Source organism: Takifugu rubripes, chromosome 2 (assembly GCF_901000725.2).
Source record: "Takifugu rubripes chromosome 2, fTakRub1.2, whole genome shotgun sequence".
Classification (NCBI taxonomy): domain Eukaryota; kingdom Metazoa; phylum Chordata; class Actinopteri; order Tetraodontiformes; family Tetraodontidae; genus Takifugu; species Takifugu rubripes.
In genome coordinates this window covers 9,000,246-9,026,287 of record NC_042286.1, presented here as the reverse complement: position 1 = coordinate 9,026,287, position 26,042 = coordinate 9,000,246, and the positions used below count along the sequence as shown (strand labels likewise).

At 46.3% G+C, this 26,042-nt stretch overlaps 1 protein-coding gene across 3 annotated transcripts; it reads right to left on the bottom strand.

Moving 5' to 3' along the window:
* Positions 1-1,140: 1,140 nt before the first annotated feature.
* On the bottom strand, positions 1,141-25,826 carry LOC101075065 (protein unc-79 homolog). 3 transcript variants are annotated; one of them, XM_029832889.1, is made up of 50 exons: positions 25,686-25,826; positions 24,431-24,551; positions 21,420-21,733; positions 20,547-20,717; positions 20,299-20,450; positions 19,990-20,119; positions 19,800-19,864; positions 19,132-19,220; positions 18,756-18,796; positions 18,582-18,610; positions 17,677-17,906; positions 17,403-17,574; positions 17,036-17,266; positions 16,761-16,951; positions 16,529-16,652; positions 15,892-16,032; positions 15,337-15,552; positions 14,854-15,081; positions 14,530-14,674; positions 14,007-14,086; positions 13,781-13,929; positions 13,541-13,698; positions 12,570-12,751; positions 12,209-12,410; positions 11,951-12,133; positions 11,348-11,416; positions 10,662-10,999; positions 10,399-10,581; positions 10,106-10,268; positions 9,732-9,881; positions 8,321-9,598; positions 7,476-7,577; positions 6,906-7,022; positions 6,734-6,836; positions 6,517-6,657; positions 6,366-6,404; positions 6,143-6,255; positions 5,965-6,050; positions 5,453-5,626; positions 5,092-5,160; positions 4,894-5,004; positions 3,570-3,674; positions 3,383-3,460; positions 3,172-3,261; positions 2,908-3,083; positions 2,527-2,710; positions 2,220-2,420; positions 1,972-2,049; positions 1,846-1,887; positions 1,141-1,741 (listed from the first exon to the last, which is right to left on the bottom strand). In XM_029832889.1, exons 1-50 carry the CDS (start codon positions 25,705-25,707, stop codon positions 1,556-1,558), a joined length of 8,142 nt encoding a protein of 2,713 aa, XP_029688749.1. In that variant the 5' UTR covers positions 25,708-25,826; the 3' UTR covers positions 1,141-1,555. The 3 variants fall into 3 exon arrangements, with proteins under 3 accessions (XP_029688749.1, XP_029688748.1, XP_029688750.1); XM_029832888.1 differs by having other exon boundaries at positions 1,556-1,741; positions 2,217-2,420; XM_029832890.1 differs by lacking the exon at positions 7,476-7,577 and having other exon boundaries at positions 1,556-1,741; positions 2,217-2,420.
* Positions 25,827-26,042: the final 216 nt, after the last annotated feature.

The following is a 26,042-nucleotide window of genomic DNA, read 5'->3' as shown; positions in this document are numbered from 1 at the left end:
GTGCTGGATACCTGTGGGACACTGATTACATAAGCTGCTGCTAATGAGGGAGGTTTTTTCGGGAAAAGGGCTGCGAGTTCAAACGATCGCCACGGCAGGTAGGGGCTGACAGATGCAACCCCAGACGAAGGGGGACGTGATTAAAAACACACACACTGGCGGGAGCCCACGCACAGAAGAAGAAGAAAAAAAACAACCCCTGCATCCGTCATCACTTAAATTCACAATCACACACACGGAGACGAACAGCAGGAGAGGAGCTCTTTGATGAGCCCAGGCTAGAGGTTGATGAGAAGGGGCACTGCAGCCTGATTCAGCTGTGTGTGTGTGTGTGTGTGTGTGTGTGTGTGTCTGCACTATATGGCCGAGTCATCTGTCACCCACCTCTCGTAGACACATTTGCTACAAAAGTTGAAACCACATAAACATAAAACTTGGCTCGTTTTCGTCCGTGGACGCCCATTTCCCCTGGACAGACACACATCACGTCTAATTCATCTTACAGCTTCGGTAATAAAATCCTTCCAGCAGCGGAGATCACAACAAAGACCGATGCCTCTCTGGCCCTGCTGTCGTGTCATCTGTTATTCTCAGAAAAGGGCTTCGTTGTAACGCTTAATCTCCACAAACCACATTAGGCCAAAGGTAATTGTGTTTTCGTGGTATGTGTGGTCCAATCTGTTTCCCTGTTGCCAGTGAAGAGGGGAATGGAAAAGCAATGGTGGGTGGGTGGGTGGGTGGGGGGGGGGGGGGGTGCTCTGTGGAAGGGCTGGCCAACCAAAATAGTCTTGTTTGCCTCCAACGTCTGGCTCCACCTTATTGAGTTACAAAGCCGCTGCTGCAACCCAGATCGGACCTCTGATGGATCTGAGCTCTGATGGCGAGAGGCAGCATGACTGACAGACTGACAACAATCTCTGTCGGGAGATGACTAATGCATGTTCCGTTGGGACTTTTGGAGGGTTTTTTTCTTTCCAGAGACACCTGAGGTTGGGTTTACCGTCCAGAGGAGCTGATTTTATCGCCTGAATTACGGCAGGTTGGATATTTTCCGTACAGTCGAGACGCCGAAAAGGGCAGAATAAATGTCACATTTGAATTTTAAAGGGGTGGCAATTCATCTGAAATGACAGAAAGTCTCAGTGTTTAGAAAATCTCTTACTTTATTATCTGGCTTGAGACCAAGCAAATTAAAAAGAGGGAATATGAATGTCAAAGGGTGAACATATCTAAGATCCAACTCACAGTTGCTTTCAGACCCTCACGAGTATCAACACGGGTTTATTCCCTTCAGCATTGATCGACCCTTTAAATCGGTCCAAAACAACAGGGAGGCACCTGACACAAACATCCCCCACACGCCTGTCAAACCTGTACTCATTCTTTACAATAGCATAGATAGACTGTACATATTTAGAGATTTTACTAAATGTGCTAAAAATGATTTTGTGCCACACAGCATGAATGCAGATATTAGTCCTTTTATCGGCTGGAAGTCAGTCTGAGACGACACAAGGGGGCCTGAGGACCCGCACGGAACCGGAGGCCAGCACGGTCACATAGGGTAGAACTGCGAGGCGGCCTCAGATGACTGAATCTCCACCTGAGCCATCTTGAACTGGGTGCACTGCAGCCATTTTCGCAGAGCGAATGGAGGCGCCGATAACTGACCCTGCAGACACTGGTGGTTGACCCGGTTCTGGATGGCCTGGAGACGCAACTGCAGCCCCGCAGACAGATGCTGGGGGAAAAAAACAATGAAGGAAAATAATACAGCACTGTTAAAAAAAAAACCAAAAACGTGTCACTTTACTACTAAAAATAACACCACAAAAGAGAGCTCACTTTTAGGTTTGACTGAATCATGGGTAGCCACATGGGAATTAGCTACGAGACAGAAAAATAATGATTATATTATTATATCTAAATGTGAATATATGTTGATCGCGTGGAAATGGATTCAGAGCAAACCTTGACAAAGATGGTTGAGTTGCACTCCTGCAGGGCTTCCATCAAGCTAATGACATGAAGACAGACCATCTCTACCATCTAAAGCAAAAGCCACAGTTAGTTCATTTCTTAACTTCTTCCTCACCAGTGCGTTAAAATACGACATTTAGCTTTAGCTAACCCTAACCCTAACTACATTTCACCATTAGCGTTAACCTGACCTAGCGTAAACTGTTAAATCCCAGGCAAACCGACAAAGCACTCACCACCTTGTTGTGGGCCATGAGCTGCAGGATGCTGGGTGTAACCCGACTCCAGAACTCCAGCCCAGTGAGGATGGCACCGGAGGAAAACTCAGTTTGATTGTGGTTGAGCAGCGATGGTGCGGCAGCTGCCTGCTCACAGTAGATGGTCCACAGCTGGGCAAACATAAAGGCATGGAACAGGGAGCACATGTGCAGCACCGATGTCTGGGGATGGAGACCAAAATAGAAGAAAGGGGCCAGTAAGGTGATTAAACATCGGATTAACAAAACCTGGGTTGACTCAAGTAAGAGGAGTTTATTTCTGCCAGACCTTTGACTGTTCTGGGAAACCAATTAGGATGACAATAAGATGATCTGCAATGTGGGAGCCGGCGTCCAGAGGGATGGGCATGCAGGAGGTGGATCCTTGGTGCAGGGCACAGTGTGTCAGGGAGCCTAAGAGCAGCCAGGACAGCTGACGGATGTGAGAGACACACTCGATAAATTCTTTTGGTCTGCAAAGTGGGGGGAAAAAAGAGATTATATGTTACTATGCTACTTTCATCACAGCTCTTTGGACAATATTTGACATTCTTGATTTTGTAAACACTATCAAGAACGGGAAAGCCGTCTAGAACATTACACACACACATCCGCTGCATTTGAATTAATCATTAATAAACTCTCAGTAAATCAGCTTTCGGGTTCTCACCCCTGTTGCATGGCAGATGGTGGATGATAGAGCCAGGGGAGGTAGCGGACCACAGCCTTGTTGTCACGGTGATTGCCCTTGCTGATCTCCATGGCAGCCACTTGTGCCAGACCCACCTTCAGGTTCCCCCCAAACGTGTCCTCGTGCAGTGGCTGACAGCAGGCCTTCATGTGGCTCTGGAGAGCAGAAAATAAATCACACACTACCCCCAATGCAATATACATATTAAAAAAAATAATCATCTATGTGAGTTCCAGTACCCACTTTAAGCTTAGTTAGCGTGTGCATATCTGCAATGAAGTCCAGCAGTTCACTGATGTACTGCCTCATGCATTCCATGGCTGCGGTTGTGCACTGTTGGGAACAAAACCACTTCATCCATTAGGACCAATCACAATCTGGTCTGCTTTTGTTCCTGCTGTTTTACTGGGTTAAATCTAATAAGAATCCAAACACACGGCGGCTAAAGTCTTACCCCTGGCAATGTTGCGATCATGTGCTTTTGGATGATGGTGGATTCCGCCAGGCGTGTGCCAATATCTGCACAAACAAACTGAGAAATTCCCCACTAAGCTCCAGCCTTGTGTTTGGGGGGGGGGGGGGGGGCGTGCTTGCTCCTCAAGACTTCATGTTTATTTATGTTTGTTTTTCTTTCTATTTACCTGGACAAGCAGTAACAAGTTTGTGTCGGGCAGGGGAGACTTGAACTTGAGAGCCTGCAGGAGCTCCAACACCACAATGCGGGACATGTAGAACTTATCTCTCTCCTGGATGGGGGGGGCAGAAAAAAAGTGGAGTAAACGTACTGATGCAGCGAGGCTGCCTTGTTCTATTATCACTCTCCCTTACTCATGCTGTGAGGGGAGCATAAACTCCATAGTCTGAATAGAGGCGGGGGAGAAGTGGAGGGGAGACGGGGAGACAGAGAATAGACAGAGAATAGCAAAGCTGAGGAGTAGATTTAGGCCAGTCCAGATCTCTTCTCCCAGAGTCCCAGGCAGCTCAGATGAGGCTGTCAGGCTGCCTTCTCCCTCCCCGAGGACAGGCTGCTATCTTTGTTCAGCCCCTCCACACAAAGCCCAGCTGCCTGTTTACAAACCACACTGTCATCTTCTGGCTTCTACTTTGCCTCCCTCTTTCTCCACACCATCATGTCTGTTTCAGTTGGAAGCGAGCGCGTGTTCGTTTACAGAACGCAACGCCACCGCTGACACTTCTCACCATACCTGTCTGCCGCGCTCTCATAATTAAAACTTAATGGCCCTTGGTCGCGTGGTAAATAGGAAATGATAGGATTTCTAAAAGCTACAGGGCCTATTACGCATAGCTCTGATTATAAACGTAGCCTGGTGATTCCAACTTTTGTAGTCTGTCCTCCAAAGACAAGTGGAGGGGAAAAAAACCCACACGCCGCACTTCCCAGAGACCTCAAGTCTCCATAAAACAACTGCACGACGCTTGTTCCAAGAACAATTTTTCACTGTGACTCCGGGTTCTCGAAAAGTGGATGTTATATGGCGAGGGATTAAAGAGGGTGCAGAAAATCAATACTGCAGGAGGCATAAAGCATGCAGTGTTGACAGTAGTGAAGGAGCGAGGATCCATCTGGCCCAACTGTGCAGACAGCCCCGGGTCCATCCCCGTCCGACACAGCCACTGAGTAACACGCCGTGCATCTTCTGGCCTCGCACACCAACTAATCATGTTAATCAATACTGGCTGATTGCCTACTTAATCATCTGTGACATGTAGCCACATCTCTGGCTGACTGGAGAGTTGGGTGAGTAGGCGCAGCACCCAAAAGACTGATGATCTCAGAGGCCTGCAGAGAGGAACTTACATTTTTAACACCGCAGATCGGTTTAAGAGGTTCCGCTCTTTAAAGGCTGCGTAGGGACAGGCTGTCAGCACATCCTCTATGCCAGCAAATGAACCCCCGGCCTTTTACACTCAGAGGAGCCGTCATGCAAACACGCTCGCAAGTACCTTGTTGAAGGCTTTGTAACACAGTCCACACAGTTCTATGAGGTAGGAAAGGCTGAACATCCCATACTGGATGACAAAGCTCAGCAGCTTGGAGAAAGGGTCCAGAAGACTCTGTGCGTGTTTGATGAAGAGGAGACAACAGATTAGTGGCCACAATTTGGACATATTTATATATTTCACAACCCTCGCTGGGCTTACCCGTGTAGCATTTGTAGTTGGGATTTTCAGCAAACAAATGATGATCCTCAAACTGGAATCCATTTGGCACTAATGAGAAAATCCGAACTGTCAACAGGCTTTGGGATGCGATACTTCTGACTATCTCTGCAGGATTCATTGCCATATTTCCAGACTTTAAATTTGTCCATGCTGATGAATTGAGTAGAGCACAATAATCTGTTCTACAAGGTCAAAAGAATCGGAGTCGAATCAATTACGATTTTAAGTCCCGCTCCAATTGAACCCGACAAGGGCACCTCTAGATGCTTTTCCCTCAAGCCATAATCACATTTAAACCATATCAGACCATGACCAAATGAACGGCAGAGTCGATAGCTACCTTGAGAGGAAGCACTGAGGGCAGTTTTGTAAGGAATGTCTGGAACTGGTTGCAGATGGTTGTCCACAGGTTGCTGGGAGACTCCATGGGAAGAGCCTCCATGAAGGAGGCAATGTTCTCCAAGCAGTGCAGCATTGTTCCCCCTGCTGGCAGACTCTTCTTGTTGTTCAAACCCTACAAGGCAGAAAGGCAAACCAGCTCATACAATGAAATCCTAGAAGCAAATATACTTCCATTAACCTAATTATTCAGTAATGATCAATCACCTTGTCCATGAGATAAACATTGACTGGCCATCTCGTGCACTACTGGGTGTGTGTGTGTGTTCCCTTTATTTATCTTATCTGTAATACTAAACTGCAGTGGGGCGGATATTAGACCTGGTTAATCTGTTAACCCTGATGATTCGTTTGAGTTTTGTTTCTGCTGTTTGTTTGTTGGAGTCACAAGTTTCTACTTGGACAAGAGCTCCGCCTGCTGGCGACATGACACATTGCAGAGCGGCGACCCACCTCCAGGAGCATGTTCAGGGCTGCAACAGAGCTGAGCTCGTTAAAATCTATCAGGGAAGATGCAAGTGTCCGCAGGAAACTGCCATCTGCAAAAAGAAAAAGCACGCGCGCGTCGACCACATTGTGCAGCTCTCTGCTGGTGTATTTTAAGGACAGTGGGTTGTTGGTACGAGCAAACCTTTAATGTTACTCTGGAAGAGTTGGGGCAGGATGCCATTGGGGGCCAGCTGGTGAAACATGCAGCGGAGGAACTGCTTTGCTACCCCTGCAACATTCCCTGGGATCAACATACTGCAAAACACCAAAGAACGACAACGGTGGACAGCCAGTCGCACTCCATGACTCTTTATAAACCTCGTATACGTATGTGCTGCAAATATGACAGCTTTGGGGTCTCATACCTCTCAGCTTGACCGGAAAAATTGGCACTAGATGCCAACCTGAAAGAAGTTAAAACAGCGGATTAGTGCTGAATATGCATGAGCTGTAGGGGCGGGTTATGAAACTTCATTTATTGGTGAAGTGCTGTGTGGATGGAGATTGATGTAATACCTGCCCACAGACTGCATGATGTCGAGAAGCATTGGAGCAGCTAAATCTGGGCTGAGGTGGATGAACATGGATAAAACTACCACGGCCAGGCTGAGAGTCTCCTCGTCGTATTCCTCCAGCACAGCCGAGCAGTCCCTACACCTGGATAATACATTGAATTAAATTAGTGAAACATTGCTTCCTGGAGACCTGCTATAAACGTGGATCGTCCATCCACCTGTCAGACATGGTGGTAGGCTGCTCGTCAATGAACTCCTCAGGCGCAGGGACGAACATGCTGACTGTGCTCGGTGCAGACAGCAGACTGGTCTTTGTGGGGCCTACAGAGGAACAACCGGAGTCGAGTTTCCTGTCTTTAGATCTTTAAGGAGGGCATTTTAAGGACTGACCCGTCTCCCAGGTGCTGATGTTGTGAGGCGCGCTGGACTGATGCTCCAGTTGTCTCTTCATTAGCTGGCTCATGGTCAGAGCTCCCAAAGAGCCTCGCTTCACCTGACGGTACTGAGCTAAAGGTCAGACACAGAGAACAACGTCTGGGTTAATGTAGCCGCCACGAGCAGTTCAGCGGCAGCAACCAGAATGTATGAATACATGAAAATAGAAAACACAGACAAGGAAAAGATGGACACTGTGGTTCTGTTTTGTCATGGTTTAAAAAAAAAATGCTTTTTTAAATGTATTTTTGGGTATTTTGCTTTTGGTGAGGGGCTCAAACTTTAGAAATTCTACTGAAATTCTTACAAAAAAGAATCCATGATGATTTTTGTGCCTAATTTATAAAATAAAATAATAACAGTATAACATATTTCTACATCTAGTCAGGATCATTGGACGATAGAAATCAGAGATGACAATAATACCAATTTTTAAAAAAAGGTAAGTTAAGGTTTTCAAAGTGTTACCACAGCTTTCACATTTATTGTACTTTACAAGACGACTACAAAGTAGTTGGATCCTACTTGACACTGAAGAGCGATGGCTTGTTTCAGGCATCACAGCTTCAAGTGTTGGAGCTGAGGCTGATTCTCGTGGTTTTTCCAATGTAGACAGAACTTTATGATCTGCAAGGCAATATGGGTGGGGCATTGGCATCAAAACTGCCATTTATTGCCAGGAATTAACAGAAGACGAAGTAAATCTGCACTTAGATTAGCGTCAACTGTCTCAGGTTTCTTGTGAAAACTGAGCATTTTGTTGGAATCTGCATCTCCTCTCCTCTTCTTTGACCTCTTTTACCTTTCAAAGCTCTTTTAATATGAATGGAAGAGACGACCAAACACACAAACACACCACAGGATGCAGCGGAAGTGTAACTCGCACATTTCTCAACACACATTGGAATGAAAGTGCAATGAAGGAACATAATTGCTGCTTAGACACAATGCTGGTTGAGTTAACCCGGCAACAGTCGTTCGCTCCCCATCGCGCCTACAGAAAAACACACTTAGCTAAATCTATAAGCTTTCATTAAGGACAACTCAAGTAGCGAGCTTTGAAAACTGCAGGTGAGCAGCATTATAGCGGATCTACGGGGGGCGATGCTTCCAAATCAACTTAATCAACTTAATCCCCGCTGGCTCCGGTTCCAAACAAAGTCAGCAGGCTGTGAAGTGATCTGGGACTGATGCCATCCAAGTTTTCGAAATCTCCTAATTGAATTTTATATTGCACATCGAGTTAATAGGTGCCTGGAGACAACGGAAAACACTTCAGCCTTGTCAGCACAATGGCCGCACGTTATGTAGCTCATATGTTAAAAAGGAGACGAGAGCCGAGCAGAGATGAATGTCAGCAATGTTCGTACCTGCTTCGGTGGCCTGCTCACCGCCCAGTTTGTCGAACATATTGAAGGTGATGTCCAGGTATTCCCTCTGGATGGCACTGACCGCTATCTTCCTTTGCTTCCGTTGACGCGGTACGATCTGGATTTTGAACTCGGTTTCATCATTCCCATCGTCGGCCTTGGTTTCGCTGTCCCCTTCGTCGCCCATATCGTCTTCTTCTTCGTCGTCCCCGTCTTCTTCGTCCTCGTCGTTGCTGTTGCTGTTTTTGCTTTTTTCTGGCGAGGAGAGCGGCTCTGCTTTGTCTTCTGGGATATCCAAGAATATGGTGCGGCCAGAGGGGCTCGTCCCTGCTCCCATCCCGGTCCTTGCTTCCTCTGCGGTGACAGGCATATCGTCCAGAGATGTGTAAGGAACATGGGCGGTCTTCCTCAACAGGTCTCGCTTTTGCTTCAGTGTCATTGGGCTTTCGTGGCAGACATTTTCTAGTCGGTCTGGGAATTCCAGAGAGGCGCTGGGAGTCACACTGTTTAGCCTCTTTTTCACAAGCTGTTGGTCTAAGATGCCCTCTGGAAGGTCGGGGGCCTTTTTGTCATCACAGCCCTCATCCACACTCACGTGAACAACAGGAGACAGTCTCAAGGTGTTGCTGCTGGCAGGTGAGGCGGAAAACTTTGGGCTCCCGCTGAGCTTTGAAGCTATGATGGTGTTGAGGTCAAACTCCTCGTCACTCTCAACGATGCGCAGCGGAGGCAAGGGTTCAAACACCAGAGAGTCGCTGTCGGACATGGAGAGCAACGAGTGCTTCTCTGGGATGGAGGTGCAGTCTGAGGAGAGGTCAATGAGGTCTTGGTCCTCCTTCCCTTGAGCTGATCCCCCTAGTGAGCTCTGGTCCAACTTGTCTTCAAAGGTCTCCATGCAGCTGAGGCGAACCTCTGGAATGACAGGCTTGGAGACATCAGAATGGCCTCCCCGGGAGCCTCGTCGGTCCAGGCCATCGCTGCCCTCCACCCTAACGGAAGAGCCATCAGATGACCCTTTGCCGCGACGCCTGCTATGGGACGTGGATGATGATGGAGGAAGGACGACAGGCGGCACTTGCAAGTCACAGCGATCGATGCAGGATTTTCGTCGGTGTTCATCCAGGTTAAATAAGATGGAATCGGTGTTGGAAATGTCTAAAGACTTCTGCTTGTGCATGGCCTGCAGCCGTTTCTTCCTGGTGCTCTCCTCCCTCACACAGTGCAGAATGCTGTCCTGAAGAGCGCTGGCTTCTCGATACTCTGACAGCTCAATTTCACCTAATGAGCAAGGGAAAAATGAGAAGTTGTCCAAAGTAAGGGATGCTGAAATTTCATACGGTCTCCAGGGAAAAGCTTCAGTCCATGTGGTAAGTAATATGCTATGAGTACTCTGAGTGTGGCTGTTTCTTACTTTTCCTAGCATTCAGCTCTACTGGCTGGTACTTTACAGACTTGCTGCCACCAATCCTCTTTAGACGAGCAAAGAAGGTCTGCGACTCCTTATTGGCAGCACCGGTCGGAGTGTCATGGACATCTGACTCATCAAACACACTATCTTCTTCTGAGATAGGGGGAAAAAAATGACATGAGTCCAGCATTTATGAGGAAAACAAACCTAGACTTTGACTGTGAGATCTTATCATCTTGACATCTCATCCAGTTCCCTGGATTGAAGAATTTGACTATGAACTTAAATAATACAACTTTCAAATCAATTGGGAACGGATCCAGGTTCAATTCCAGCAAATAAATTATCATTTGTTGCGCCCTTCTTTTATGCTTGACCTTTTTCTTTCTCGCTGTAGCGACTCATGTTGGAGTTGTCGCTGTAGAGAGGCCCTGCCGTGGCGTGGGGACGGCAGCTATGGTACTGAGCGTTCAGCGTGTTGATAGTGATGTGAATCAGATGAAGGACCACTTTACTACCATCCATGTCTCTGTAAGGGTACTGTAGTGCAAAGAAAACCCCGACCAGCCCCTGTTATCTCTTTTTAATGATACGATGCAGACAAAAATGATTTCCTAATGAGAAAATGAGATTTAAATGTAAACACTGACACAGATGAGTGAAAGGGTACCTTATAGAGGATAACTAGCAGGGCTTTGAGCCACATCTGTCTTATATGTGGCCTCAGCGCCCACAGCGAGCACCGTGGCGGCTGCTGAAAATAGTGCCTCAGCTGAGGACACGTACAGTACTTCAACACTTGCACCACTAGGGGGAGCAGCTGCTTCCCTAAACCAATGTTGTAATCCATCACCTGGAAGAAACAAAAGACTAAATCGTGAGGATAACCATCACACTACAATACCAAATGTGCCGATATTGGATTTCCGTGACCTGTGCAATGCCAGCAATGAAGGCATTGAAGCAGGTAGAGGTGCGCATCTTCTGAGGCGCAATCATGAAGCAGCCCTCCTGCTGATCGTAACCCAGCAGCACATACAGGTGACGCTTCACCGTGTTGAAAGCTTTGGCACTGCCGATGTCAGCCTCGGCGCTGCTCTTGTCTTTGGACATAAATTTCATCAGCACCATCATCAGCTGATGGACCGTCTGGTGATCTATGCCGGCATCCTCAGGGAGCAGGTCTCTGATAATGGTGTCGTCCTCAGGGGACGGCGTCTGGCCTACAAGAGGGGCTGAAGCGTCAGGGTTAAAATGCGGGAGGAAACGTGCTGCAGACAGGGGAGAAGATGGCAAGAGGTTACGGCACAGGAGCAGGGGAGGAGTGACAACACGCAAGTGGGGGATTCAAGATGAGCGGAGACGTAGTCGTGCAATAAAACAGAGAAAAGGAATACGTGAGTGGACCCTTGTGACCAGCTAGTTATTAGCAGGGGGCATTCCCATCGTGTTTGAGTTAGAAATCGTATAAATAAGATACAAAATAAATCATGTCACTATAGGAGAGACCCCATTTCTTTCATTGAATGTGAAAAACTATGTAAAAGACAATATATAGACATTTCCTCCTATGTAATTTCTGGGAAAACTGTATGTTTCATATTTTGGTCGTTATTTACCTGGCAGGACTTTCTCTATCATATCTCCCAGTGTTGGAGCAGAATGCTCTTGCCTTGTAAGCCTTAGAGCTAAAAATCACATATGAAGAACACAATTTAGCAGAGTGTACAGGGAAGTAGTAGAGGAGTCTGACTTTTCATTGTCATGTCAACAGTGATGAAAAAGGCCACACCACAAGGCTTCAGTGGTGTTGAGACGAATTAGAGTTATGAGGCATAAGAAAATATCTAAGGATGGTTAAAGCCCACACAGATGGCACTACAGAAACTCAGATATTCTTTTCTTCAGAGGCAACATGTGAGCCTTATTCAACTGTGTGATAAGACATTTAAATGAAATGGTGTTTAGGAACAAACGAGGGAGGAGAGACATTAGGGAAGTGACAAAAGGCTGTGATCAAATAGTATTTGTAAAAACTTGTTTCACCCAGAGGAAATAAAAAAGGGCAATGATGAAGATATTTTGCTTTAAACATATTGTCATTTTTAAAAAAATTTTTTTTTAAAGAATTAATGCATTAAATGATGTTTGCAAACACCGTTAGACCACAGACTGAGTGACAGTGCTTTAGGTTCAGCTTCAGAAGGATCGGTGATACTCACGAAGCCGGTTGCTGAGCGACTCGGGGAGGGAAAAAGCTCGTTTCGATTCTGGCGGGCCCCCCTTCACGCTGTCCCGGAGGGAACGCACGCTCTTCTGCCGATTCCTGGCAAAACGGGCCCTCCGAATCTTCCACATGGCTGCGTCACTGAGGTTAGCCACGTTGGTCCTTACAGCTGTGATGGCTGTTAAATAAAAGATGGCAAACCTGAAGGTGTGTATAGCTGGTGTAGAACTATGAGCACACATCAGTGACATACTGGTAGGGAACGGGAATTCCTTGTTACAGTCCAGATGTAACTGAGCCTCCAGAGACAGAGTTTCAAAACGATTAACAAAGAACTCCCAGCTGAGTGCAGGGATGTCTTTCTTCAGGGAGTGCAGCAGCAGCAGCTTGCTGAGAATGATGGGCCGATCCCTCACCACAGTGTCGAACTGGAAATCCAGGCATAAGCACAACCCCTGGACAGCACACACACGTAAAAACATCATCTTAGACCCATAGAAAAGTGGTGCCTGTGTGTAATGTAGACATTTTTAGAATATGGCCTTATGTCTCAGTGATTACTTCTTTAATATGTGGTTCTTTAACGGCTGCAAAGAGTCATAATCTGAGGTCACCTGCAGGGCCGGCCTCTTGATTGTGTCTAGCAGCAGTCGGGCTCGGGTGGCCACTGCTGGGTTGACGTCTTCCACAGAGGTCAAGAAGCAGCAGAAGGCGTGAGCCAGCGCATACTTCAGCAAGTGGTTCTTTGTTACGGCACCAATGTCCAGGAACCGACAAAGCACTGCTACCTTCTCCACTGGAATTTTAAAAAACAGAGTTAAACATAGTTTCCTTTATACGATACATTAAATTACACTTATGCATATGATATGCATGTATTGTGAAATAGCGGCGAGTGTATATTGCAGCTGGGACATAAACTAGAAACAGGGCTCAAAATGTACAGATATTCTGTAACGTCTGTGATAACCTGATAGCCTGTGCTTACAAGGAAGAACTGATTACTTATCAATCATGGCTTTGATCAAGATATATATTTAAGGGCTTATTTCTTTAACGTTATGGATAAATATAGGCTCCACAGTCGACCACTAGGTGTCAGTGTGGCAATACTATTTTGCCCGTCAGTTAAAAGCATGATTTAGCATTACACATAACCGTATTTTCTAATTTATTTTTTATTGTTATTGATTTATCTTATTTTTCTGTGGTGTGGTGTGTCAATTCTTCCTATTTGTCTCATATATTAGGTTGGATAAGGTTGGATGACCTGTCCTCTGCTTTGGCCTCAAGGTCATGCAGCTCTTTTCTGCTGATCACAATGTGACAAAAGGCATCAAATCATTTTTTTTCCTGTATGTTTGACTCAGTCAGTTGACTCAGTTACTGCTGATGACAACTGAAGCTGCTGGCTGGCGGCGTTACAGAACCAGGCTGCCACTCTGCTTAATAATTTATTAATACACAACTAAAAAGAACAATGTATTTAGCAACACTAATGCTTCCCTTTATGACGCTGCGGTAAACATTGCAGCCTATATAATCAGCTCTGAGTCATTGCAGACGTGAGTTTTTAGTCTCTGACCTGCTTCAAAGCGTATTTTCCAATCTTTGTTGTTGAAGTTCGAGTTGATGAGGTTCCAGAAGATGTCTGCTCCATGGGACAAAGAGAGAGCGTGGAGAAGCTGAGGCACGGCTAGAGACGCCAGCTGACAAAACTCGGATTTTAGCATGGACCACAAACTGGAACACAAAAAAACATATTCAGCTGGGAAGAGGCTGGCTGAAAGATTGTATTGAACGATTGTACTGAAAACACTGGCACCAGGGAATGAGCATCTTCTCCTGAATGTAGGCCAGGAACTGGGGATGATCTTTGCGGGCAAGATACAAGCACTCTCCATGGAGACAGAGGATCTTCAGACAGTTCATCATGTTGAACAAAATGTCTGGCTCCTCAAACTTTGACATTTCCTGAACACAAAAATGACTTGTGAAGCAGCAACTGAAAGCCTTCAGCGTGGACCTCAGGCTGAATCTGCACTCAGTACCTGCAGAATTGTGTATATTAACTTCAGAGAAACAGGTAGCTGCTGGTAGGAGAACTTCATATCTGAGTTATTTTTAATGGCTGCAAGGAAGAAGAAGGTAAGGTAGTTTCACAAAGGACATCATGGTAATGACAGAAAAGGTAAATGTGCACATTCGATGAAAAACATTATGCTAGATGCACATATGTGAAAGCAAGTGAAGCAGTTAGTTTAAAGCACTTAAAGCACTGTGGATTTAACTTCCCTTTATGGACACAAGTGCTCTGACATTTAATTTTTCCATGCTGGTGAGAAAACTGCAAAATTTTGCATCTACAGGTGTTTTAAAATCATTATTAATGTTCTCCTGCCAAGAAGTGTAACACAACAATTGGAGCCAGTAAGATTAGCTATTAATTTCCCTAAAACAAAGTAGCATATTCCCCAAAGACAATTGTTGGTGTTTTTCATGATACAGTTTAAATGATTAATAGTATTTTGACTGAAAGGTATAATTGCCTGAAAACGCGAAATGGATACGCACGTGCATTATCTGGAGACTGGTTAATGGGGCTGTCAGCATGCAGCAGCCCACTGGGGTTGTCATCTTCCTCGTTTCCATTCTCAGTCTCCAGGGAGAGATCTGGCTGGGATGCGAGCAATGTTTCCTCCAAGCTATCTGTCGGTTCCTGCAGAACAAACAAACACGTCTACTCATATTGTGACTTAAGGGTGAAGCTTAACGGTCAAAAGTGATTTTAGGACCAATTCATTAAAATGATTTATGCTTCATACAATCTGTAGCCTCTTCTCAAACAGGAACACAGGAACCTTTCCTCTATAACAAGAGTTCACGGGCATTTCTCACCACCAGGCGAATCTCTTCCCGGGGGGTCAACCGCTCCAGAAGCTCACATCCCAGCTGGAAACACAGGATGCTGGATTGGCACAGGCTGCACTCCAGGGCCTTCTCATCTTTTTGGCAGGTGTGAGAGCCCCCCCACGGAGCCTGGAATACATTGTTGATGATGCCTACGATATCCTTCCCAAGGCTGCTGTCGAGACCCAGCATCACGCTGTCATCCTGGAGCTCCATCTGCAGCCACGGCAGATAAAATGGTCAAATTAGGACAATGAAAAATGGAGCACAGCGTTTCAACGCCGAAATGAAAAACCTCCAGTTGAAACCGTGACGCTTGCTAAAATAAGCTTCCAACTGACAGGTTTTAAGGTTTTATGTTTTATTTTTGACACACACGTACCCAAATTTAGATAAGTCGTTCCGGGAATAATTTTGGCTTGGAATGTCATAAACATCCTGTTATTGCAGCTGTTAGGAAGGTGCGGTCACCTGCTTTAGGATGAGGTCAAACATAAGGATGAAGCAGCCCAGGTTCATGTCATCGTCCTCACAGTCCAGATCAAGAGCGCAGTTGCCAGCAGCATGGCCCAGGTTTTTAAAGGGGCTACAGCGCAGAGGGCTGCGGAATGGGCTCCGGAAGGGGCTGGGGAAAGGACTGAGGGTGTTATGCTGCCCACGGCGTCCCGGATCAGACACCACACTCACCTATGAGAACAAGACAAATCGCCGTGAAAATGAAATGAAAAATATTCCCATTACTGCCAAATAGAGCAGCATGGCCTGACTATACTTCTCTGTGACAGATCTACATTGCAGTCAAGTTAAATTAAGCCCTTTAAAGAAGCTATATTTAGACACTGGTAGTTACCATAGTAACACACAGTGCATCTCAAAGAATGCCAAAAAAAGGGGAAAAGCGGCAAGACGAGTAGTAATGTTGACCTTTTACTGCTAAACATGCATCCGCTAGTTTGCGTGTGTGAGGTTTTATCAAACTGATATGAAGAACAACGTTTTCTTTTTGTGTCGTAGCATCGCTCTTACCCTCCGTGCACCAGTGTTGTCAGACAGATCGGAGGCATGTGCCTTCCTCTGATTGGCCAGCTCCTTCAGTGAGTTGACGCCATCAGAGAACATTCCGATCAATAGCTGAAGGGGAACCACAATATCCAGCTCCGACAACACCTAGATCGATGCAGGGCATAAAATATGTACAGACCGTTTTACACCCCCCCACACACCAAAAGGGACGTTCTCTCCCGACTCAGCCAGCTTTCAAAATGAAGCTTAAATGAGGAATTCAAATTTTCTATTCTGATGAGTGTTGGCTTCTATTTCCCAAGATTCTGCCTTTAAAGAAAATGACTGTACTCTTTTAATTTATCACTGATAAATTCTGGACTTCCTCTTCATCTCATTGTAATTCTCTCCATAATAACATGTGCAACCTTTACGGTAAGCTATGTCTACAGATGGGAGAAATGCCCAAACGCCCCCCCGCTGCCTCACTATCTGTGACCCAGATCCATTTTCAGCAGGGTCCCTGCCCAGTTTGCCACATTCTGAAACAACCTGTTCAATTAACACCCGCTGCAGACAGAACCGCGGGAATTTAACAGGACAGAGGGAGCGTGAGGACATGCCAGGTAGCGTGTGTTTGCGTCTGCGTCCATGCACTTACGTGCAGCCAGAGCAAAGCCTGCTCCTGTACAGATGCTGGATATCCAGAAAATCGGCAGCTGATGAAACCAAACATTTCCTCCATGGAGAAGGGCAGCGGGCAAAGCTCGATATCAAACATCTTGCTGGAGGACAAACGTACAGCAGAGTGTTATTGCCTTCCCTGGCGTCGCCACGTGTCCTCTCGATATTTTTCATTCATCCATCCAGTACAGGTGAAGGATATTCTTTACCTGAGCACTTCTCGGAACTCTTTGAGTTGTTGGTCGGGCACCTCCGTGCGGATGGATTCCAGCCACTCTGGCATAAAGCACTCCCACAGTGGTTGACTGATGACATTATAAGGTATCAGACAAAGGATCCGGTTCAGGCCCTCCTTCAGTTGGGTCACTGTGGTACAGGACTTGTCCCAGTATCCTCCCACCTGGGGAATGGTGTGAATGGACTTTGGTATATGCTATCAGCAGCTGTGATGCTCGCAGCCCCTTACATTTACTTTTAATCTTACCCTTGCAAACTCAGCTGGTTTGGGCAACAGACACATAACCATGACATCAAACCGTACTTCACACACGGTTTTTAGCCATTTGGTGACAAACTGCGGCTTTAGCTTCTCCACCAGACTTCCGACCTCATCGTCCATCATGTAGGCAGTGGAGTGAAACCACTGGAAGACCATGCTGACCAGTCGGGCCAGGATCTCTGTCGGCGTGTTCTCGTTGGGAGTGCAAAGACTCACCTGCAGGCACGAGCAAACGAATCAATCGGGCAGCCATGGATTCAACAAACAGTGAAAGCAGGCCGTGTTCTGCACACATCCTTATCTCCCAGCTCCCTTTTATTGACAGACAAAGCAAAACCCTGCGCTTACACACCAGGAACCAGATGCCGAACTGACTTAGGAGCCGCTGGTCGTGCTGATCGTCCTCCTTGTTGTCAAACTCGATGTTGTCCAGAGAGTGGTGGGACGTGGACAGGCCCATCTGACGGCGCCTGTTGAGCTCAAACTCACGCTGCTCGGCGTGTATTTCTGCTTCCTTGAGGAGGCTGAGCGAGAGACATAAGAGCAAAGTAGTGACATTAAATGTAGCACTGTTACACGTGTGTAACCAGGACTATGACGTGTCGGTGGAAACGCTGTGGCTGCACCTTATGACAGCCTCCACGGTGCACACCAGCTCCTCTGCCCCGCACTCCCGTGTGTTGATGGGAGGGGGCGACGTCTGGTACAGATGGGTCTCCGCCGCAGCCCCCACCTCACTGCTGTGTTGGTTGGCGTGGCAACGCTTACAGTAGCGGACCGGACGGTTGCCATGACGCCCACAGCAGCCAGCTGAGAAGCAGGTGACCACAGCCCTCCGAACATGAGAGCTACAGTTCTACAAAGCCAAGGAAGAGGAGTAAGTGTGGGAGGATCGATGACTTTCTCTTTCTGTCCTTCTGTGGGACGTAAGCATTAAAATAAAGGGACATATATGTTAAAGTGAAAACAAATCTGTCAATAACGACCCTATCTGCTTTCGCTTAATGAGAAGTGAATATGTCAGCAGTGACAGAAAAGTCTTTATGTGTCCCAGTGGCGTCTCGGGTTTCTAAAAATAAAAAGCATGGCAAAGGAGAGCCATTCTAATCTGATCAGCCTCTAATCTTGTGCCATTAGAGAGATGCAGCGCTCCCTATCAAATTAACATATCTGTCCTCAGATGCTGTGTTCTCTCACCACCCAGCCTGCTTTCATGTCAGAAGCTACTACCCTGATGTTGCCGATGTTTTTGTCATCTATATTGCGGTTTGTTTATCAGAACGTATTCAGAGGGAGGTGAGTCTCAGACCAACTGTAATGTTTCAGGGGCTGGCGATGGTGGCGTTGATATAAACGTAGGAAGGTGTTTAAAGGATTTGCCAAAAAAAATAGTGTGAAAATGGGAAACTGGCTTATGTTCCACGGGGGGGGGACAGGACGGAGGTCACCTCTCCTATCATAGAGAAATACCTGTACCTGTTTACAGATGACAATCAACAGTGAATAATATTCATGGCACACTCAAACTTACCTTCTTTTGACAAATGGCAGAGATCTCTGCTGCAAAAAACAATAAACAATAAATAACTTGCAGACAAACGATGACAGCAACTTATTGTGCTTCAAAACATTCTATATGGTGTATATTGTATAATGAATGTAATATATTAGTCATTTATTTGACCAAACAAGACTGACTTCTCACCTTGAGGCAAGAGTACATCAACCAGCCATTCAGCATGGTCTCTGAAAACATAAACCATACGTGATCTATTAATCCAGCATATTGTAGGCATGTTTTTCCCACCGCGTGACAAAGCATTACACTGGATAAAACAGACAAAACAGTGGGGACCATGTAATTATAACACACCACACAGGAGAAAAGAGAAACAAGTGGCTGCGCGGTTTTGTGATGATGATCTCATTATCAGCATGAGGGAATTATGTAACCATGGCGACGTATTTCCCCTGGGTTAAAGTGCAGAATAATGAGGTAGGCAGTACAGGATGCCTGCTTGGAATGGCAACTTACTGTACTGAAAGAAAACAGAGGAAAAAGCAGATAAACACACGCATACCCTGCAATCCTCTGGCTGCACTCTTCACATATATAGAGAGGTGGTGGCTTGTCTCCCAGGGCAACAGAAAGAGTGGGATCTATACACATCTGCAACATAAAACAGATACTGTTGGCTTTTACCTATGATCTATTTTGATGCAAACACAACAAATACAAATAGTGGAGTGTTGAATGTTGCAATAGTTTTTAAAGAATTTCCATCTATTAATCTATATATTAATTAAGTAGGTTAAGATTTCTTCATGTGAACTCTATAACTCTATAACACGTGGTGTGAATCCTGTGACACATATACTGTACCTACCCCCTTCGTGACTCTACGTGGATCACCGCCTGCATATGCTGCACTCTGTTCTCTCGTAACCTGTATTTCACCCACGGCTAAACCTCAAAATGTCATGGCCTCGGTCTTCAGACAGTGCACTGTAATTTACTGCTATTGTACCCTCAAGGCCTGTTTGGGGTCATCGCTCCCAATTAAGCCCCCTCCTCCTGTACCTCCCTCCCTCGGCAGGTAATTGAAAGTCTGTCTCCGTTCATTCTCTGTGCAGCTCTGAACACAGTGCAGTAAAGACAAAGCTGGAAGCAGCTTGCTGCTAATGTAATCTAGTGATGTAAAGGTTTCTTTTGAAGGATTCAGTGATATAGTTTCTAGGTTGAAATTACCTTGACCGCAGGTTTGTTAATTGCATTGTGACACTCAATGTGTTGACAGTGGATGGGGTTCCAGGCTGATGCAGGAAATTGAACCGAGTAGGGGGGAAGTGAGGAAAAGGAGAGAAGTAATGAATAGGTTAGACATTTAGTCAATTGGCGGGCAGCTCCAGCAGCAGCGAGCACATAAAGAAAGGCTGACCTGTGTACTGCAGCCCCCTATATTCACTGATGGCGCCGGGTGGCTTCAGGTTGGGCCAGTAATGAAAGAGCATCTGCACAGCTGGAGGTTTTACTTGGGATGGGCCATAGGATATAACATAAAGGAGATCCTGCATACGGCACAGATATATGATTACAACTATCCGAGTTCTCTTTTCTCTTTCTGGGTTGAGTAAAGGAGTGTTTTGGGTTTTTTTTTTTTTTTTAAAAAGCATTCATTACAGTAATGATACATTAAGAAAACATTACTGCAGCGTTTTATTTGCAGTTGTTGCCAGTGTTGACATACCTTCCACACTTCCTGTTTGTGCTTCATTAGACACTCCAATAACTGGCAATGATAAACTGGATTTGAGGTGTACTGCATGGCAATCATAAGCATCGAGGATGCAGATAGATTAATGTAAGCAGGGACTCCTCCTTCCCTCCGTGTAGAACCCACTGCAGACACAGAAGGCGAACAGGAATAATAGTAGTAAGTGTGATGTAATGTGACCATTTTAAGTGGGCTTAATCATTTGATTTATGTGTGCTCACATATAGCCATAGGTAGGAAAGAGGTGCTGAGGTACTCAATGATGTCTTTGTGGAGAAAAGGAGGAAATGTAGCTAAAGTGGAGATCATGGTATAGGGCAAGGTGCTGAGAATATCATCACTGAGAAAGGGCAGGAGACATGTTGTTGTGTAAAATATGGACTGTCCCAGATCTGGTAAAAAAAGAGAAAAGGCAAAGAAGACAAAGAGAGAGAGATATACATACACTCATTCAATTAACAGAACATACAGTATTCACATACTGTATGCAGCAACAGAGGTCAAAGTAAGACATATTATTAGCCGTATAAAGAAAGAAATAAAGAATCCTTGGACTATGAGGTCTTTGAGGTTATGTTTAAAAGCTGCTGAAGATTGCCCTCAAGAGAAGTCGAGCATTTAAGTCAAGTAGATGCGCTTTCATGCTTTTGAGCTTTTTTTCCCTAGCAGTCAAATATTAATGAAAAACAAGAGCACAGACTGTGATGCAGCCTTAAGCCCATGAAAAACAGCATGGAAATAAGTCATGTAATCTAAAATGTACTCAGAAGAAGAAAAAAAATACATTTCTTCAATATTAAATTTCTACATCTGCACATGACAACATAAGTAAATCATTTCTCCCACAAACATGCAGTCAGGTATGATACACAGAAGAGGAGCGCCTATGTCTGGAGTGTCCAATGGCTTATGAACGATTAAGTTGACAGGATCCAGCGTGCTCCCAATCACCCCATGCATCCCTCAAGATCCTCAGCAGGACGTCTTTCCTCCAGTTTACAAAAGAGGCCAAAAAAGCAGCAGTGGCTTCATGCAGAGGCCAGACGGCTCGAAGATGATGATGACAAACAGTAGTGCACTGGGCCTTGACTCACCATGCTGACCGTGCTGCAGCAGGGGCACCAGGTCAAGCAGGGTCACGAGGGTCACATAGAGGCCCTGATAGTCCAGAGACGGGTACTCTGAGAGCTGAGCGTCCCGACTCTGCTGCCCCTGCCCCCCGCGGTCTGACGGGGCATCACGCAGAACGCTGTAAAGGAGGGAGCGAGTAACTGTAGGGTTGATGGAACTGACTTGTGGTCTTAGAGATGGGGTGAGTGGGAATGGCACAGGAAAAAGACACATGGTCATGGGCACGGCCAAATTGGAAGCTTCCTGGTTCTCCTTCCTGCCTGTGCGGGACAGAATGCTGCTCCGGGGCGGGAGGGTAGGAGAGGGAGGGTAGGGGAAGGGAACAAGGGAAAAAAAGAGACAACAAAGACACAAAAAAACAGCACATTACATTGAAATGGCACTACAGAGACAGCGTAAATAGAAAAAAACAAACCCAGATAAACCCCACATAGGATGCAGTGTCTATTTGACTGTATCACTAAAGGCACAGGCAATTTTCCCTGCTTTGTCTGTTCAGAGTGACTTTTGACTCCTTTTAACATATTCATTTGACTGCTTTTAAACTTGGAAAACAAAAAAAACATGAGCACAAACTGCGATGATCACTGCATCTCATGCGTATCTGGTGACAAGGAGCAAAAATATAAAAAATGGCATGTTTTCAGTGGCAACCCCATACTTCTCCACAAAGGCACAGCGCAAACCGCCTGTCCCTCAATGGCTGCCAACGGCCAATCACAAAGGTCAAAGGCCACCATGCAAAAAAACAACGCCAATGAGCTGTGAATTTTTTAAAAAGAAAAAAAAAATTCCTTGTCTTTAGTGGGGCTGTCAAGGATGGGAGTGACACTAAATTAGTCTGGGGAAAATACAGAGGTGACACTTTTGAAACATGCTTCAGCCAGTAATAAACATGTGTGTGAGGTTAGATCAAGGGCTCCTAGGTCACAGCACATGTTTATTGCACCAGAGAAATAATGTCCGTATGCATACGTTATGATACTGCGTCAGTATCATCAGGAGAAATAATGAGATCCAACAGGCATATGGATTCAGGTTTCTAAAATAAATGTAACAACTAATCTACGGTAGAGGAGAAACTATAATGACAAAGAAATAGGTTGTGTCACGGGGGGAGATGACTGGTAGCATCATGTTTGTGAACTAATGCAGGATGGACAATTGTGTTTGCTGTCCCCTGGGGGAAAGTGGTGGACATATTCAATTTTAAGGGAGGAGAAACAAAAGGGGGGAAAAAACTAGTTGGGTTGAGTGTGGAGCATCTAGGGCGGAGGAGGAGGGGAAGGGGGCCAGAGAGCATTGCTCTTTTTTTAACTATTGAGGCAGAGCTAAAATACTCTATTGACATTATTGAGATTTATCATGAGAGCCCAGGTCGGAGAGGCTGTTTCATTTTAAAGGGTCACTCAAATAGTTACAGCATTCCTGGCAAGTGAGGAAGGGGATTTCATTCGGCTGATTGACATTAGCTGCACAGTGCTGCCTAACAAACTAAACTGTCAATATAGAGCTAACATTCTCATATATATCCCCTCAAAGTTATACTCTGTAAGATTTTAGTCGGTGTCAACGCTGCATTGGTGTGCAGGAGGAACTGGCGACAACAGACTGTATCTCAGAGTATGACTTTTTCACTGCCAACTCCAAGAGAAAACATCATTACTTTGAACAATGAACAAGGACATCAACAAACTCGCACACGAACGTTGGACATATAGACGCACGCAGACTGTTGTGTGCAAACGTACCCACAGGAAAATATACGGACACAAAACGACACGTAAAACACATGTAGAAATGCACTGGTACGGACATGACATACACTGACTTTCAAACCCTGCACTGAATGTATGTGAGCAATACTTCCTCACACAGTCTCTAACTCTTGGGCGTGTGAGGTGGAAATAAACAAGCCTACACCTCAAGTCATTGCTACTGATGATGCCTTTGTGTGTGTGTGTGTGTGTGTGTGGTGCCCTGTACTCAAACCAAAGCCTGTATTTAAAGCAACATCCACCTCCTCTGGCTAATTTCTTATCTGTCTCCGTGAGACTTTCTTTCCTGGATCCCCTCCCTCTGACTCTCTGTCCTCCTCACCCTGACTTCGGCAGGCACAGGTGGATAATCCTAACTTCCTGTTGAGGCGGCCGGCGAACGACAGGGTGGGGGGTGGGGGGAATCGTTTACTCTGCACCAGCGAGAAAGAGGTGGCCGGTTTCAAGATGCTCTCGCGGAAATGACACCAGCTCTCGGGGGCAACGTCGCCCCTTGAGGCTGCGCTGATTCCCACAGCCGCCTGCGTGGCGGAGGCCGATGCATCCACGGAATACTGAGCATCAGTCAGCAGAGAAATAATCCTTATGGGTGTAGAATTAAGGCCAGCTGCCAATCTCAAATAGATTGCACCCTAAGCTGATGATATTAATAATAAAAATGGGGCATACAAGTTACTCCTTCAGTAATTCCACAGTTTGTGCAAAACTGCTAATAGGTTAAAGTGGTGCCACAATTTCCTCTGACGCCCGTCTGTAAATGTGAACCTAGGGACACAGACACATTTCCTAGCATCACGGTTTAACTGAAAATGTGGGAAATAAGATGGCTGCCTACTTGACCTGGAGGTGGCCTGCACAGCACCCAGGGGAGCAGACTGACCCTGCAACTGCATCGCAGGAGGAGCTGCCCCCACCACCAGACCCATGGGAAAGGACACAACAGGCCACACCAGGGAGGCCTTCATCTAGCAGCTTGCCACTGACTCAACAGACTGAACTGCCCATATCCAATGAAAGGGGTATTTATCCTCCATCTCTCAAAGACAGATGGGGCATTTTCCTGCTCCCCTTTGACTTAATGTGGTTGCTCTCGGTGTGTGTCAGAACAAACTGGTATATCTGATCATGAAGGAAGCTAAAGAACAAACATTCTACAGTCTGTTACTTCACCTGATGGTCCGGAGCAGGGTACTTACCTGAGCAGGGTCTGGGAAAAGTATTTCAGTGTGTTTGCAATGTCTGTTCCAGAGGGCACGGGGTAAATATTGTGTTGCACACGGTTGTGATACTCTTGCAAGTATCGTATCTTAGAGGCAACTGGACAAAATAAAGAGCAGAGTAACAAGACAAATCAACACCAGTCGGACAATGGCGACGGGCACAAAGTCATTTATTATGACTGATGTTCAGCATCAGTTCCAGTGATGAAATCAACGCGCTAGACTCGCTTCCTGTGGCTCTTTGGACTTGAGCAGGTGACCTTTTCTCTCTAACAGGGGAGTCACAGGAAGCCCCGGAGGAAGCAGCGATCTACTGCTTCCAGAAACACGCTTGTGGGACAAAAGGTTGCCAGTTCAAGTCCAAAGACAAGCAGGGTCAGACAGAGGGAGCTTACGCAACTCCTGCAACCACTGGTTTTGTCAGGTTATTCAATTAAACAAAACAAGCCCGACCGGGTGACCGCTGACCCATTTATTCTGACACCTGGCTGTATACTTTAGCTTCCTCTCTGACCTGTAAACAAGGCATCCCAAAATAAAACAGCTGGAGGCTGTGTGGTCAGCGCCAGCGCTGCTTTCTGCTGGTAATTACAGGTGAACGTTGCTAAATCAACGATAGAAATGTAATTTTACACTGTATAGAGGGTGCACACATCTAGTTTAGCAGGAGCAGGGACCTCCAGAAGTGGCCGGTCCTGCTGAAAGTGAGCACAGACGATCCACCGACACACGGCAGCGGCGCCGGCTTTCACCTGTTTTAAAACCAGATGAGTGATCGAGCTGTATGCCACCATGTTGCTCTGTAAAGCATCCCAGCATCCCAGCCCAGGTCGACCTTGAATCCAGGAGCGCCCCCCACCACCACACACAGACAGACACACACACCCCTCCCCACATACAACCACGTCAATCAAACACATGGAAGATTTCCATCTCCAACGTCGGTGCTAGGAACTAAAACGCACCAGCACGCGCGCGCGCACGCACACACAGACACAGGTGGGTTTTTGGTAATTAAAATAAAACGGCTTCCCCTCCCGCTCGAGCCCCCCCCACCCCAGCCATCCACCGCAGTGAGGACGTGTTGCAACCTGCCATGGCAACCGCGGTTTCATCACCAAGGACAGCTCCCCTCAAACGCCTTCTTGGCTGAAGAAAAAAACCACCCGGAGGAAGACAAACGCGCCTCCGCGCGCCGGTGACATGACAGGAGAAACACAGCCGTACTCACACTGCTCCGCTTTAGTAGACATTTCGCAGACACTTGCTGAGACATAAAACCCCAGATTGTCAAGTGTGTTTAGCGGTGTTTTTTTTCTTTCCTCCCCCGGTGTTGTTTCCCTCAGTCGTGAAAAAGTGAACACCCCCCACCCCCCTCTCGCGCACCTCCCCGTCCTCGCGGCGCAGGCACGGCTTGATTGTACCACTGTCGACGACGGGTTTACACACGGTGGGCTTTAATTCTAGTCTTTTCTTTTCCTTATTGATATGTTTCAATGGAAGCAAAAAACGAGGTGTTTGGTCGGAACGTGTTCTTTTTATTTCATGGTTCTTATTCCATCGTGTGGAGGAGGAGCCTTTTTTAACC

Excerpts from the sequence above, each read along its gene's own strand:
- LOC101075065 (XM_029832888.1), bottom strand. The coding sequence starts at position 25,707 with ATGTCTACTAAAGCGGAGCAGT. Across the intron at positions 19,221-19,799 it reads TTAACAAACCTGCGGTCAAG|ATGTGTATAGATCCCACTCT; the intron begins GTAATTTCAACC and ends TTTATGTTGCAG. Across the intron at positions 2,421-2,526 it reads GTTTCCCAGAACAGTCAAAG|ACATCGGTGCTGCACATGTG; the intron begins GTCTGGCAGAAA and ends CTCCATCCCCAG.